We start from the raw sequence: 12,631 nt of genomic DNA, 5'->3' as shown, positions 1-12,631 counted from the left end.
GCTATTTCCAATACTACTGTTAAAATTATTACTATTATTTCTATAACTATGACTAGATTGTGTAAAACTACTGTTTGGCTGCCCACCGCTTGCGGAAGTACCGTTACTACCGAGCGTTATGTTACCTCCATTTTGCGTTCCTATCGACCGATTCAGTCTTCCTTCTATTTTTCTAATGGTCTCTGCCTCCTTACACTCTTCTTCTAACTCATCCAACAAGCTTTCGAATGTTATATGCTTCTTGCTTCTTGCGACTGTCTTTAGTTCGGGGTTATTCAACCCGGCAATGAAATGGATCCTAAGATTTTTTATTGCGTATGAATCTTCTTTACATAATCCCGTCAGTTCCTCTATCAAGTCTTTCAATTTTAGAGCCCTATTCCTATAGGATAAGTACGATTCCGATTGATTTTGTGCTAATGTTTCAACTTTTTCGAAAACTTCTTCTAAGCTTATTCTCTCACCGAATTCTTTTATAAGATTTACACGTAGGGCATCCCATGTGCTTGCAAAAACGCGTTTGAAGCTTGCTGCTGTTGGACCTTTTAATTTAGTGAGCACAACTTGAATAAGGGGCTCATCTGAATCCTCATCAGATAGAAGTTTAGCAAACGAATCGCATTGGAACAAAAAACTATCCAATTCCTCCGCTACTCCCTTGAATTCTGGTATATATTTGATAGCGTCCTTCATTGAAAACTCGGTCGCCATTTTCTTTGACCCAGATGGGTTATCCCAGGCTTTCTGAATTTCGACGCTTTGGTTAAAAAAATCCGCTTTTAGAACTTTCAGATGAGTTCTGTACTCTTCGTTTCCTGACACTGCGGTTTCTGTTGAGTTTAGATTGTCGCGTAATCGTGGAATGTCTAACAGACTATTATGGGCTTTTTTTACTTTAATTTCACGCCCTCTTAACATAAGGATCCGTTCGCACATTTGTGATAATAACTTTTTCAAAAAATTACTAATAATTTAATTAATCTACTATAAATAAATAATTTAAAAAATATATATAAATAAATAAATAAATAAATTAAGTAAGTAAGACGCCTAGCAAACACTAATTCTTTTTTTTTTTACACTGTATTCACTATTACACGCATACACAAGCAATACGGTCAGGCCATTATCTATGAACTAAAGCGAATCACACTCATACACCCACACAACTACACCATAATTTAACGACTTCACGTTTTATACGGACATTTACTTACCGACCTAAATACCGTTCTAGGCACAAACATAAATTTAATAAATAAACTTAAATAACATTGAAACTGAAACTTTTTTACCACAATTACGCACAAAAAACTAATTTTTTTAACACCAGCCAGAAATGGCGTCCCAACGCAACCTTTTTTTTCCGCTGTCACCACATGTACAGCCTTCTACTCCGTACTCTTTATTCTATCTTCCGACGACACTACTCCCAAACCTTACTCTACGAAGCTCTAATCTATTCTGCCACTTTGATCTCTTATCTCCTTGCATCATCTCGATCTCTTATCTCCTTGTCTTCCCACGCATCTCGATCCTCTCACGCATTTCGCCTCTCACACAATGCTTAGGCTACGTTGCATCAATCCTGCCACTTGGATCTCTTATCTCCCTGCATCCTCTCGACCTGGACTTCTCACGCATCTCGATCCTCTCACGCATTTCGCCTCTCACACAATGCTTAGGCTACGTTGCATCAATCCTGCCACTTGGATCTCTTATCTCCCTGCATCCTCTCGACCTGGTCTTCTCACGCATCTCGATCCTCTCACGCATTTCGCCTCTCACACAATGCTTAGGCTACGTCTGCACGAGTAACGCGACCGAGGTCGCTACACCAGAATCGTTCCAGTTCGTTTGGGCGGAAGTTGGTAAAAAACGCATCAGTGGCGGGGGGAGTGGGGAGGAACACGGAAACAGACGCAAGACGATCTAGTGCGAGATTTGCAATTAACGCCATAATGCGCAGCAATGCCCATCAGCACGTTGATGAGGGGCCAACATTATCCTGCCAGAACAGTGACTGAACGTTTTACACACAGCAGCAGCACCTTTCGTTCACGAATCGGCACCTGCCCGTACAGGAAACGACGTTATACTCGACCCGTACGCGAAACGAGGATTTGTGGCAAGACGGTAAACGTCTGGTTCCAGTAGCACCATTTCGCACAGATACACGACACAGTACGCAAATACTACATTTGCGATTTGGGTGGTAATAACTTTTCCAGCAGCATGGTACGGCACATCAAACAGAACCACGGTATCTATACGATCGAGAAGTTTGACTCCTCACTGTGACAAGCGGCTGAACGGGAAGTTCAACTTGCACTAACAAGTGCGCTGCAAGCATGTGGAGGTTGGGCAAGTAAGTACTGCCGGTGCGATGTTTACGGACACGTCAGCCCGCACCATTTTTACGCTGAAAAATCACAAAAAGCAATTACACACGGGAGAACACTTTGAGTGCGGAGAATGTGGCAAGCTGTTTCAGTATAAGATTTGTCAGAAGCAACTCGTAGCAGCGCCTCACACGCGGAAACCGTTGTACCCGTGCGAGTTTTGCGATGCATAGTTTATGTCGAGGACCGGAAGACCCGTCACTGGGTGTAGTGGGAAAGCGCTGGAAGGGAGAGGAAGGAATTACGGGAAGGAAAGAGACGTTTATCGTGGAGGAAGTGTTCATGCTTAACAAAACTGGCACGAGGTCCTCGAGAGGCAAAGAAGACCACTCCTGCATGATCAATCACAATGCGGTTGTAGTGCCGAATAAGTAACCTATGGCAAACAAGTTACTGCGATAAGAGGAAACATATGTTATATCAGGTTAGAACACTTTTTTTATTTATGCTTAACATTTCATATGATAGTCCCGACTACAGCTAGGAGACGGTACATACTCCCATGTTTTGTTGCTAACACGAGTTAAGTGTATGTGTTTCGGATTCACAAATAAGAACGTCTGTTCTCGTTGGATTCTACTTACAGATTAATCTTTATTAGAAAACCTCGCTTAGATTTAACCTATGAATCCTATTTACTTTGCATGCATATAAGCAAAATAGTATTGCTAAATAGTATTGGTGTTAACTCGCGAAATGTACATACTACTAAATACCATCGATATGCAATATAATACTCACCTAAAACATTTAGTTCTCGTCCAATTTCATCCCAAAGTTGTTGTTTGTGTTTGTTGTCTTTATATTTTGCGTTTTTATGAGACCACAAACACCTTTTTTCTTGAACTCAAACTCAAGAGATCAATTTTTCTTCGTCCGGCACCATGTTGATGAAGTTAATAACATACGGATACTTTCACCAAAATTATTGAAATGACAGATGACGCCGCATGCGGCGTGCGGCAAAATCAAACGATTTTGATTTTGCCGCAACGCCGCATGCGGCAAAATCGCAGCGGCTGTCATAAACTTCACATTCCATACAAAAGCTTGCGGCAAAATCGCATGCGGCGAAGTTCTGACCGCTGCCTAAATAGGAAACATGCTTGCTCTCACAACATGCCGATTGGCAGCCATCCATTCGCATGGAGCGCTCTCGCTCGCAGACCATCGCACTACCACCAATATACCGTCCGTGAGTTGCATCTATGGGACAGTCGCTCAAACCACCCGACAGACAAAGAGAACGAAATTTTCAGGCGATGGGTAGGTAGAAACACGCGGTGGGGGCCCGGCCCAAGATCGGATCCAAAGTCCGTTGTTTTGGGCTCGAAATTAAAAATGGCGGATGGAGCGCTACCACGGAGAGAATACGCTCTCTTGCTTGCCTTTAAAATACACGAGGCGCTCTCGCTGTAAAGAACGCTCGCTCGCGCTGTTTCATCATACCCCTTCCTCCCCGTTTCTTTCGGCTTGCGCAGCGCTGAACTGGTACTCCCTCCCACTTGATTCCAGCGAATTGCGCTGCGCTGGACTGACACCCCCTCCCGCTCGTTTCTTTCGTAGCGCGCTGTGCGCTTTCCTTCACACGGGTTTGGTGCACCCGAATCAAAACAAAAACTTAAACACATCAAACTCGGTTTATATTTTATCACTTTTATTGAAAATAAAAGCACATTTAAATACATAGCTTCACACAATCTAGCTTCAAACCACACACATTCATTATATAAAAAAAAAATCGTCGTATTTCAAATAGCCGTCTAACTGCAAGGATCCCGTTGTTGATGTTCAATACAACAAAAAAAAAAAACATTGAAATAATGCAGCGCAAATCACACATTTGAGATAAATGGTGAAAGAAAAGCGCAGCTTCATTTCAATGTGCACAACACTTCAACACTTAGAGAAACTTCGATCGCCCGGGACTTAGGCTAACACGCGCGCGGCCTTTCAGGGCGAACGCTTGAGCTGAACTGACGATTACGTGTGGTGGCAAGAAAGGGAGCGCACAGAGGAACACTCGCTGCACTAGTGCGAGCGAGACACCGACACCAGCATGCCGCTGCGAAAAAAACCAAACGGAGCGCGCAGGCTGAAAGTGAACGCACACATTCACACATGTGTGATTGTGTGAGTGCAAAAACTGTGTAGAAACCAAAACACGCTCGCGCCTCCGCGTAATTCCGCGTATTTCCAACCGTCTCCCCCTGCTTCTCCACGCCCCTCGCCTGAAAGTCGCACACTTTTTCATTCTCATTGCTAGTAGGGCAGCCCCATTAAGGTAAACAATGCTCGTTGGGTGGTTTTGTTGTAGTGATTGGCGGTGCTCTGGTATTTATTTATCTCTGCTGGCGGTGGATGGTAGCCATGTGATCTGCTCGTATTGTCCACTATTGTTGAATTTAAGTAGGTGACGATTGAAACTCTCTCTTCCAACTCATTCAGAGGCTTAAGGCGGCACGGCCTACCACCAGTTGCATGAATGGAATTATTGTTAAGCCGCATTTTTTCTTTAAGGCCTCGCTACATGAATCGTAATGTCAAAAAGTTTTCGGTCAAAGGGGGGGGGGGGGGGGGGGGGGGCAGGCGATAACTTTACGTCAAAAAGAGTTCAGCTCCGAGAGCTGAAATCTCATCAGAAATCTTTTTGACAGCAACCCGAAAACTCAAAATGACAGCATTGTAGGTGTCAACAGGAAAAGGAAGAGCATTATCACAACAAAACAAAATAAAACAAAACAAGCATAAAGCCGGCATTGTAAAAGTACGGTAATAATTATCACTTATTTTCCGTGTTAATATTACATAAACATTCATGTGTATATTATTTTAGCAGAACCAAACAAAACATTTAAAAAAATGAATGTAATTCAGAACGGATCAGGACCGGGAATGGAGTAAGGACAGTCAGGACGGCGATCGAAATCGGTACAGCAATCGGGACCTGGACTAGCAACGATATCAGTACTGGCACCGATATCAGGACGGGTACCGGTATCAGTACTGGCACCGGTATCAGGACGGGCACTGGCATCAGGACAGGCACCGGTATCAGGACGGGCTTCGGGAATAGGGCTGGCATCGGGTTCAGGCTTGGCATTGGGAGCAGGATTGGCACCGGTATCAGGACTGGCACAGATTTCAGGACGGGCATCGGGATCAGGACCGGCATCGGGAGCAGGACGGGCTTCGGGATCAGGCCTGGCATCGAGAGGGACTGGCTTCGGGATCAGGACGGGAACCGCGTAAATATATGCGAGAGGTGAGTATGGATGTACTTAATTAACAACGGCTGAGTGACTATGTTGAATGAGGTTAAAACTAGATCGTTGCAACTCCCGTTGCTCGTAGTAGTGGTGCTTACATGGTTTAAGAATTTACCCCAGGGCCACACTTATCTTGCCTCTTGCCTCTTGCTAACTTGCCTCTTGTAAACTCATTACTAAACCGTTTTTTTTTTTCCTTTGTTCCTGCACCTGTGTCTATTGAACCGTGTTCCTCCAAAAATCCAACTATCTCATTTTCTATGCCGGTTTTCTTTAGTTATTATCCTTATTATGTTTTACAATTAAAACACCGTACGTCTTATTAATTTTTTTAACTACTATTCCAGGACCTGGAGCTCTGCTTGTGGATGGCTAATGCGGTGGAAAAACAGAACATCATCTACAATAAAAAATCTCCGCATTACAAAAACCGAGACCGTCAAAATGATGCATGATGTTGATGATGATGTTTATGAACGATGCGTCGGAGGACGCTGAACATGCATACACGGTAAGAATAATCTGTTTTTTTTTTGTTTCTGTTAATCGATCTACCGCACACTTTGTTATTAAATGTATTAGTTGCACACTTTAAGATATGAAATGTATTAGCTCTTTCTTTTTTTTTTGAAAAGTGGTTTTATTATGTTACATTATCGATAATAATGTAAAAAAACATTTAGCCATTGGCTAAATATTGTAAATTATAAATTATTTTCCTACCTACCACGTAGTGCGCAAATAATGCGCAAAACCGTCACAGCCTTGAAATTCTATAGTTTCATATTTCGAAATCGAAGGAAATTAGTCGGTAGCTTGATACCATTTTCATTAAATAGTATCAAACCGGCATAGTTTTTGCTCTGGTGCAATAATGAGCAATAATTTGGTCGTGTGCAACAATTGGCGAATGACCCTGCTTATGGTTTCAAGGTGACCATACAAAATAATAACTACAATGCAAACAGGGGTGCAATAAGTTCATCCATTGATTTAATAACCATGTGATACAGGATAATATGTTCACAAAATTATTTACCGTTGAAATTATCCCTAGAATTACATACTTTCAACGTGCTACTGTACCAACGTGTACCATTTCTGTTACTTCAATAACTTTTGCCCTATGTGTTATATTAAAAAAGTTAGCATTTTGCATGCGTTGCAAAATCAACTGAGTTTGTTACAATTCATGCGTGGTTACATGCAATGTTGTTGATCTTATATGATATATCTTTGAAAGCTCTATGTTTTTTCGTGTTATCTTGTTACATGATATCACTTCAAAAAGTTTTCGGAAGCATCATTTTCACAAATGGTGTATTTATAACATACTAATACCTTCTTACGTGCAACTTGCCCACTTTGGCCAAGACCATGGTTTGCTTCAGAAAAGCCCGGCATCATATCGAGATTTGTACTAGCATTCCAACTCTACAAATGTTGTTTTTATTAAATACTTTATTTTCACCTCTGAACCCTAAATTTACCAGAGTAAAGCCTCTCAATATTATATTACCAATATATTTTATCAATATTAGAATATTATATATGTTTTTACTAGTTAAGGATTATAATTATTTGTTTTCATTGATCTGTAAATCAACTGTTGCCAATAAACCGTTTATAATCGATTGATGTAGTTATATTTCATTTTATTTCATATTTCTGTTGATTTTATTGATGTTAGTCTTCATGTTTTGAGAGTCCAACAATCACCATGAGTTTCATCGTAAAAGTAGCTGTTTCAGCGTGTTGGTCAATTTGTATGGTTAATGTTAAATATATAGATAATATCACATCAATATCATAACATGTTATTAGTGAAGGTTAAGGACGATGTCGTTGATAAATCAATTCAAACAAATTCGTTGTATTTCAATGGCTTATTCTTATTTGACATGTTGTGCAACGACCTGACCATTATGGTTAATAGTTCAACCATAATGATTATAATTATGTTTAAAGTCTAGTGCTATATGCGTTCGAATTCTGTCCTGATAAGTGTAACGTCATTTCGTTTAGTCGTTCGCAGTCTCCAATCACTTACTCGTACGTCCTAAATTCTGTACAAGTCAATCGTGTTTGTGTCGTAAAAGACCTCGTTGTCTTGCTTGACAGAGGCCTCACCTTCAGCCACCACATTGACTCAGTTGTCAATCAGGCGCGGAAAACATTGGGTCTCCTAAAGAAAATTGCGTGCGATTTCTCCGACCCAATGTGCCTGAAGACTCTGTTCTGCTCTCTGGTCAGATCGATTTTGGAGTACTGCTCAATAGTCTGGTCCCCTACAGCTCGAACCCATGTGGAACGTATCGAGCGGGTGCAGCGATCGTTCACCAGGTTTGCTATATGTAAAATCCTGGGTAGAGTGTCCTCCCCCATACCTCCTTACGAGGACAGGTGTCGGCAGCTTGGCCTGGAACTATTGGAAAACCGCCGTTCCCATGCCCAGTCCACCTTTATTGCCGCATTACTCCTTGGTAATATTGATTCTCCTTCCCTTCTTTCTTCTATCCCTTTCTACGCCCCTAACCGTGTTCTTCGAAACCGCCCTCCCCTAGTGATCCCTTCCCGCCGAACTGCAGTGGGCCGTAATGACCCCCTTCTTCGTGCAATTCGTCGATTTAACTGTGTATACTCTATGTTTGATTTCAACCTTCCCTTATCCTCTTTCCGATCCCGCATCAGAACCCTCCATAATCCCGTGCTGCCTTAATTTTTAATTTTTAAATTTTAGATTCTAATTTTCTAAAAAAAAAAATTTTCTCAAATTTTTGATAATTTGTGTTAATTTTTGTTAGGTTAGGAACATAGGTAATAAGTATTATTTAAGCATTTGTGTAACCAAAAGGTAGACAAATAAATATGAATATGAATATGAATATGAATATGAATATTCAACCATCGATCAGGTGTCCTTGACGAAACACCTGGCAGACCTGCTAACCCTTCATTTGCTCTCCAATCGCCAGGTATCAAGTTTCCGTTAACGACTCTGTCGAATGAAGATGGTGGCGAGTAGATATGCCTTGAAGCACTTTTACGCAAGAAATTGTGTAAATATAATGGCGTTAAAACAACGTGTTTTGCTATATCCGGTGGAAGACGTATTGGCCCACTTAATACTTCGAATTTGTTTGTCACAATTCCCAGCGCATTTTCAACGGGCATTCGAGCTAGGGAATGTCTATAGTTGAAAATGCGCTGATAACTTCCAGGTGAACGGATTCCACCAAATGGACGGATGCAGTAATCGGTATAGGCGAAAGCCTTGTCTCCTAGCAAGAAGTACGGTACTGGAACTCTATATGGTACTCGCAAAGGCTCTGGATCAGGTATATTTCACAACTTGTTTTCCAGTTTTTGAAACAATGGACTGTTTCGAAGTATTCCTCCATCCGAAATGCCTCCTTTTCCTCCCGCATCCGCGAACAGAAAATTGTAGTCAGCGTCCACTATTACTAGAAGCACAATACTAAAAAAGTTTTTGTAATTGTAGTAATGGGATCCACTGTGTGCAGAAGCGCGGATTTTGACATGCTTTCCGTCCATCGCACCAATGCACAGTGGGCAACCGCCATACAAACGCCGGGATGAAAATCAATTCCTCGTGCTATTGCAATTAATCTTCATTCAATACAATTGCTCTTACTATACAGGGTAGTCCTAAACTAAAATCGTCAAGACAGCGAATAAAACTTAATAATTATCGCTCACAACATTGCATTATTACGTATCAGTTAACAGCAGCAATAATAATTGTTAGGAATTAAAACGAAGGCGGAATAAGTTTCTGACTGAAAACGAATTTTTAAAGTATTACGCATTAAAAAAGTTGTGTTTTTCATGGTTTGTTTGGAAAAGAACCGATTCCTATCTTACGACCTTTTTAAACTGTTTTTCCTCTCTTCAGCTTTGTTTTCTGCCTGTTTGTTTCAAATGCCCGTTTATGACAGGTAGTTGGATACTGGTGGTGTATGGCTCATACAACAACACGTCAAAATCGCTCGCGCTATTTTCAAGAAAAAGTTTAATAATTTTCGGGGTTGCAGATGGTCGCAGCTAATTTTAACGACAATGCGTAGGAAAATTGTTGATCTTTCCAATGATATACGACTCACGAGTGAAATCGAGTCGAATCATAAAAAAATCACTCTCCAAAATAAAAATATCCAAAAATTCAGCAGTGATGTTTGGTTTTCAATCATTTATGAACTTTAAAAACAAGTTATTACAAAATATTAAGACATAACATCAAAGTATGACAAAAAACCTTTCCAACGACACATTGATTATCAAAATCTAACCATCATATACTAAAATATGATGGTTTATGTTCGGTCGAAAAATAGCTCAAAGTTGGGACAAAAAACCCAAAGTTTACACTTTGATGGCCTATATCTCAGTAAGTTTAAGATAAAAACGTGAAATATTTTGGTTTCAACTAAGTTTAAGTATCTATTTTAAGAAAATGATTATGGTGTAAACCTGCGATGAAGTTGGTTTTTCGATTTTTATACAGGCGTTTGCCCAATGTGCAATGGCATGGGGGACGTTCCAACGCTGCTCAAACCTTTGTGATACCTCCAGCCATTGTTGTTTAGTGGACGGTAGCTGAAAATAAAAAGGAACATTGAATTAGCGTGCATTTAAATTAAGACAAAAGCCTTTGTAAAGTAAACAAGTAATGAACCTTAGACTATTTATTAGTAATAATAAATGTTAAATTTAAAAAAAATACGCGAGATTATCCCATAATTTTCACTGTGTATAAAGTATTATTAGGTAGATTAAAGGATTATTAATATAAGCATACATTTTCTATCTTGCAAACAAGATTTTTTTTCCATTATTATTTATATTAATTTTGTACCCATTTTTCATTTCAGCTTGACGAGGAAGATGAGGGCCTCGCTCTGAACTCCCTCGTCACAACGGGTTCGGCCGTTGCACGATCCCGGATCCTTGCCGATCACTCATACATTGAGTATGATCCACCTTTTTCCCTTAGTCCCGACCCTACAAACAGTTTTTCCACCCAATCCCAGCGAGCCTCTTCAGTCCCAGCCAACCTCCAACCTCTATCAACCAATTCGTCATCCTACACCCTCCCGAAATTCTCCCCTTCCCTCCCCTACTCAGGTATCCTTTCCTCATCAAGTCTCCAGTCCTTCCCAAGCCTCTCCCATCCAAAACCTGTCCCATCCTCGGCAAGGACGGCGTCGTCGACGAACCCCTAGCGACGAGGGGCTTCGTATGAGCGAGGCCCTCACACGCGTGGCGGAGGCCACGATGGCCAATGCAAACTCCTCGGAGAATGTGTTTGGCCGCTGGGTCGCTGAATTCCTGACGAGGTTCACGCCAGAGGAACAGCGTGTTGTGACCTCAAGGATTCAGCGAACCATGCTAGATGCCGAGGAGTTTGTGTTGGCCAACCGGGTCAACCGTCGCGATGGGGATCAGCCCTGAGTTATGTAGATAGTTGTATATAATTAGTTAATAGTTAGTTAGATAGTAGATAGTCTTGTAAATTGTTAGCATATAGTATAGCATTAGGATAGGATAGGGTTTATTTAGAATTTTGTTTTAGTTACTACTTTGAATTTTTATTGTAGATTTAAGTTAGTGTTTATGTTTTGAACTGTATTGAATGAAAATGAAAAATGAATTAAAAAATAATTGAATAATTAGTTTAACTTGAGTTGTATGAATCACACATTTGAGTTGACATGAATCACACATGAATCACAATGCACAATGCTTACACAAAACATGAACTTTTTAATACATCAAACACTATTCAAACGCTTACCTTCAAATAGGGACGTAACACTTTATTTAGGCAAAGACTCGTCTCTTTCACAATTCTGCTAATCGAAGAACGAGACGCCTGAAATAAAAAAAATAATTATTTTCCGTTTTTAAGCCGTGCTAATCATATCAACACGAAATAAAAATTGCAAGCTACTGAAGGTATGGCCTGTAGCTATATAGTGAAGCAATATTAGCAATCTTTCTTGAGTGGTGATGGCATCGCGCATATTCGTATTCATACGAGCTATTTACGGCGCAATGCTTCGCAGTAAAAATTCTAAATCTTCTGGTTTTACGCAAATGAAGGTATTAATTGTTTTGTTGGTCCGTTCTGCGACAATATCATCCAACAAACGGTTGCCGTCTTGACGTCGCTGAAAAAACATTGGTCGCATCCACCAGCTGCGCACAATTCGCTGGTTGCGACCCCTTAGCTGTTCTACGTTTAGTTCTACCGCCCACGATAGCGAAGCCAACCATTCTTCTCACTATATATAAAATCGAAAATCGCCACAATGACGTGAGTGCAAACGTTCAGCGAGGAGAAAGAGAGAGAGTGCTGAGAGCAGAGCTCGCTTAGCAACGCGCGTTGCTAAGTTGCGTTGCGTGTGAAGATATCATCCACCACGTATTTCTATTCTTCCTATCTCTCTCTCTTCTTTATCCCTCAACCAGTGTGTGTGAACATGAACGAGTAATGAAAAAGGTTACTTACATTTTCGGCTTGCCGATTGTGAGAAATGTGAAGCATCTTTATGGTGGAACATTTTTTTGATAATCCTATCTATTATCTATAAATTAATAAAATATGGTACTTAAACATGATTTGTATTTTTGTTTAATAAAAATATCACATATCACAAAATTTGAAAGTTTTGTAGAAAACTCCATCCATCATGGCTACCAAATTCAACCTAACAACCCAACTGTACTCTATCTAGCCACCTTGGTATTATACCTTTGACTGGGATCAAAGGATGCTGTATGTTAACAGTTAGCTTCTTGAACACATTACATAACGTTTGATTAGTATTACAAAAAGCTGTAGATCTCTCCGAGGTTCGGAAAAGATTTCATTGCATTGCATTGCTGTGGAACAAGTGGAACAATTAGTGCTGTGCAAGAGAAGCGGCCGTTGCAAGT

At 40.6% G+C, this 12,631-nt stretch overlaps 1 protein-coding gene across 1 annotated transcript; it reads right to left on the bottom strand.

Annotated features, from left to right (window-relative positions):
• Nucleotides 1-5,256: 5,256 nt before the first annotated feature.
• Nucleotides 5,257-5,613, bottom strand: LOC125908400 (selenoprotein V-like). The gene has a single exon (XM_049611132.1). The coding sequence runs from the start codon at nt 5,611-5,613 to the stop codon at nt 5,257-5,259; it is 357 nt and encodes a 118-aa protein (XP_049467089.1).
• Nucleotides 5,614-12,631: the final 7,018 nt, after the last annotated feature.

The sequence above is a fragment of the Anopheles coluzzii genome, chromosome 2, assembly GCF_943734685.1.
Source record: "Anopheles coluzzii chromosome 2, AcolN3, whole genome shotgun sequence".
In the NCBI taxonomy this organism is placed as follows: Eukaryota; Metazoa; Arthropoda; class Insecta; order Diptera; family Culicidae; genus Anopheles; species Anopheles coluzzii.
This window is presented reverse-complemented; position numbering and strand designations above follow the sequence as displayed.

Bases quoted from the DNA above. Each gene is read 5' to 3' on its own strand.
- LOC125908400 (XM_049611132.1), bottom strand. From the start codon at position 5,613: ATGCCAGGCCTGATCCCGAAGCCCGTCCTGCTCCCGATGCCGGTCCTG.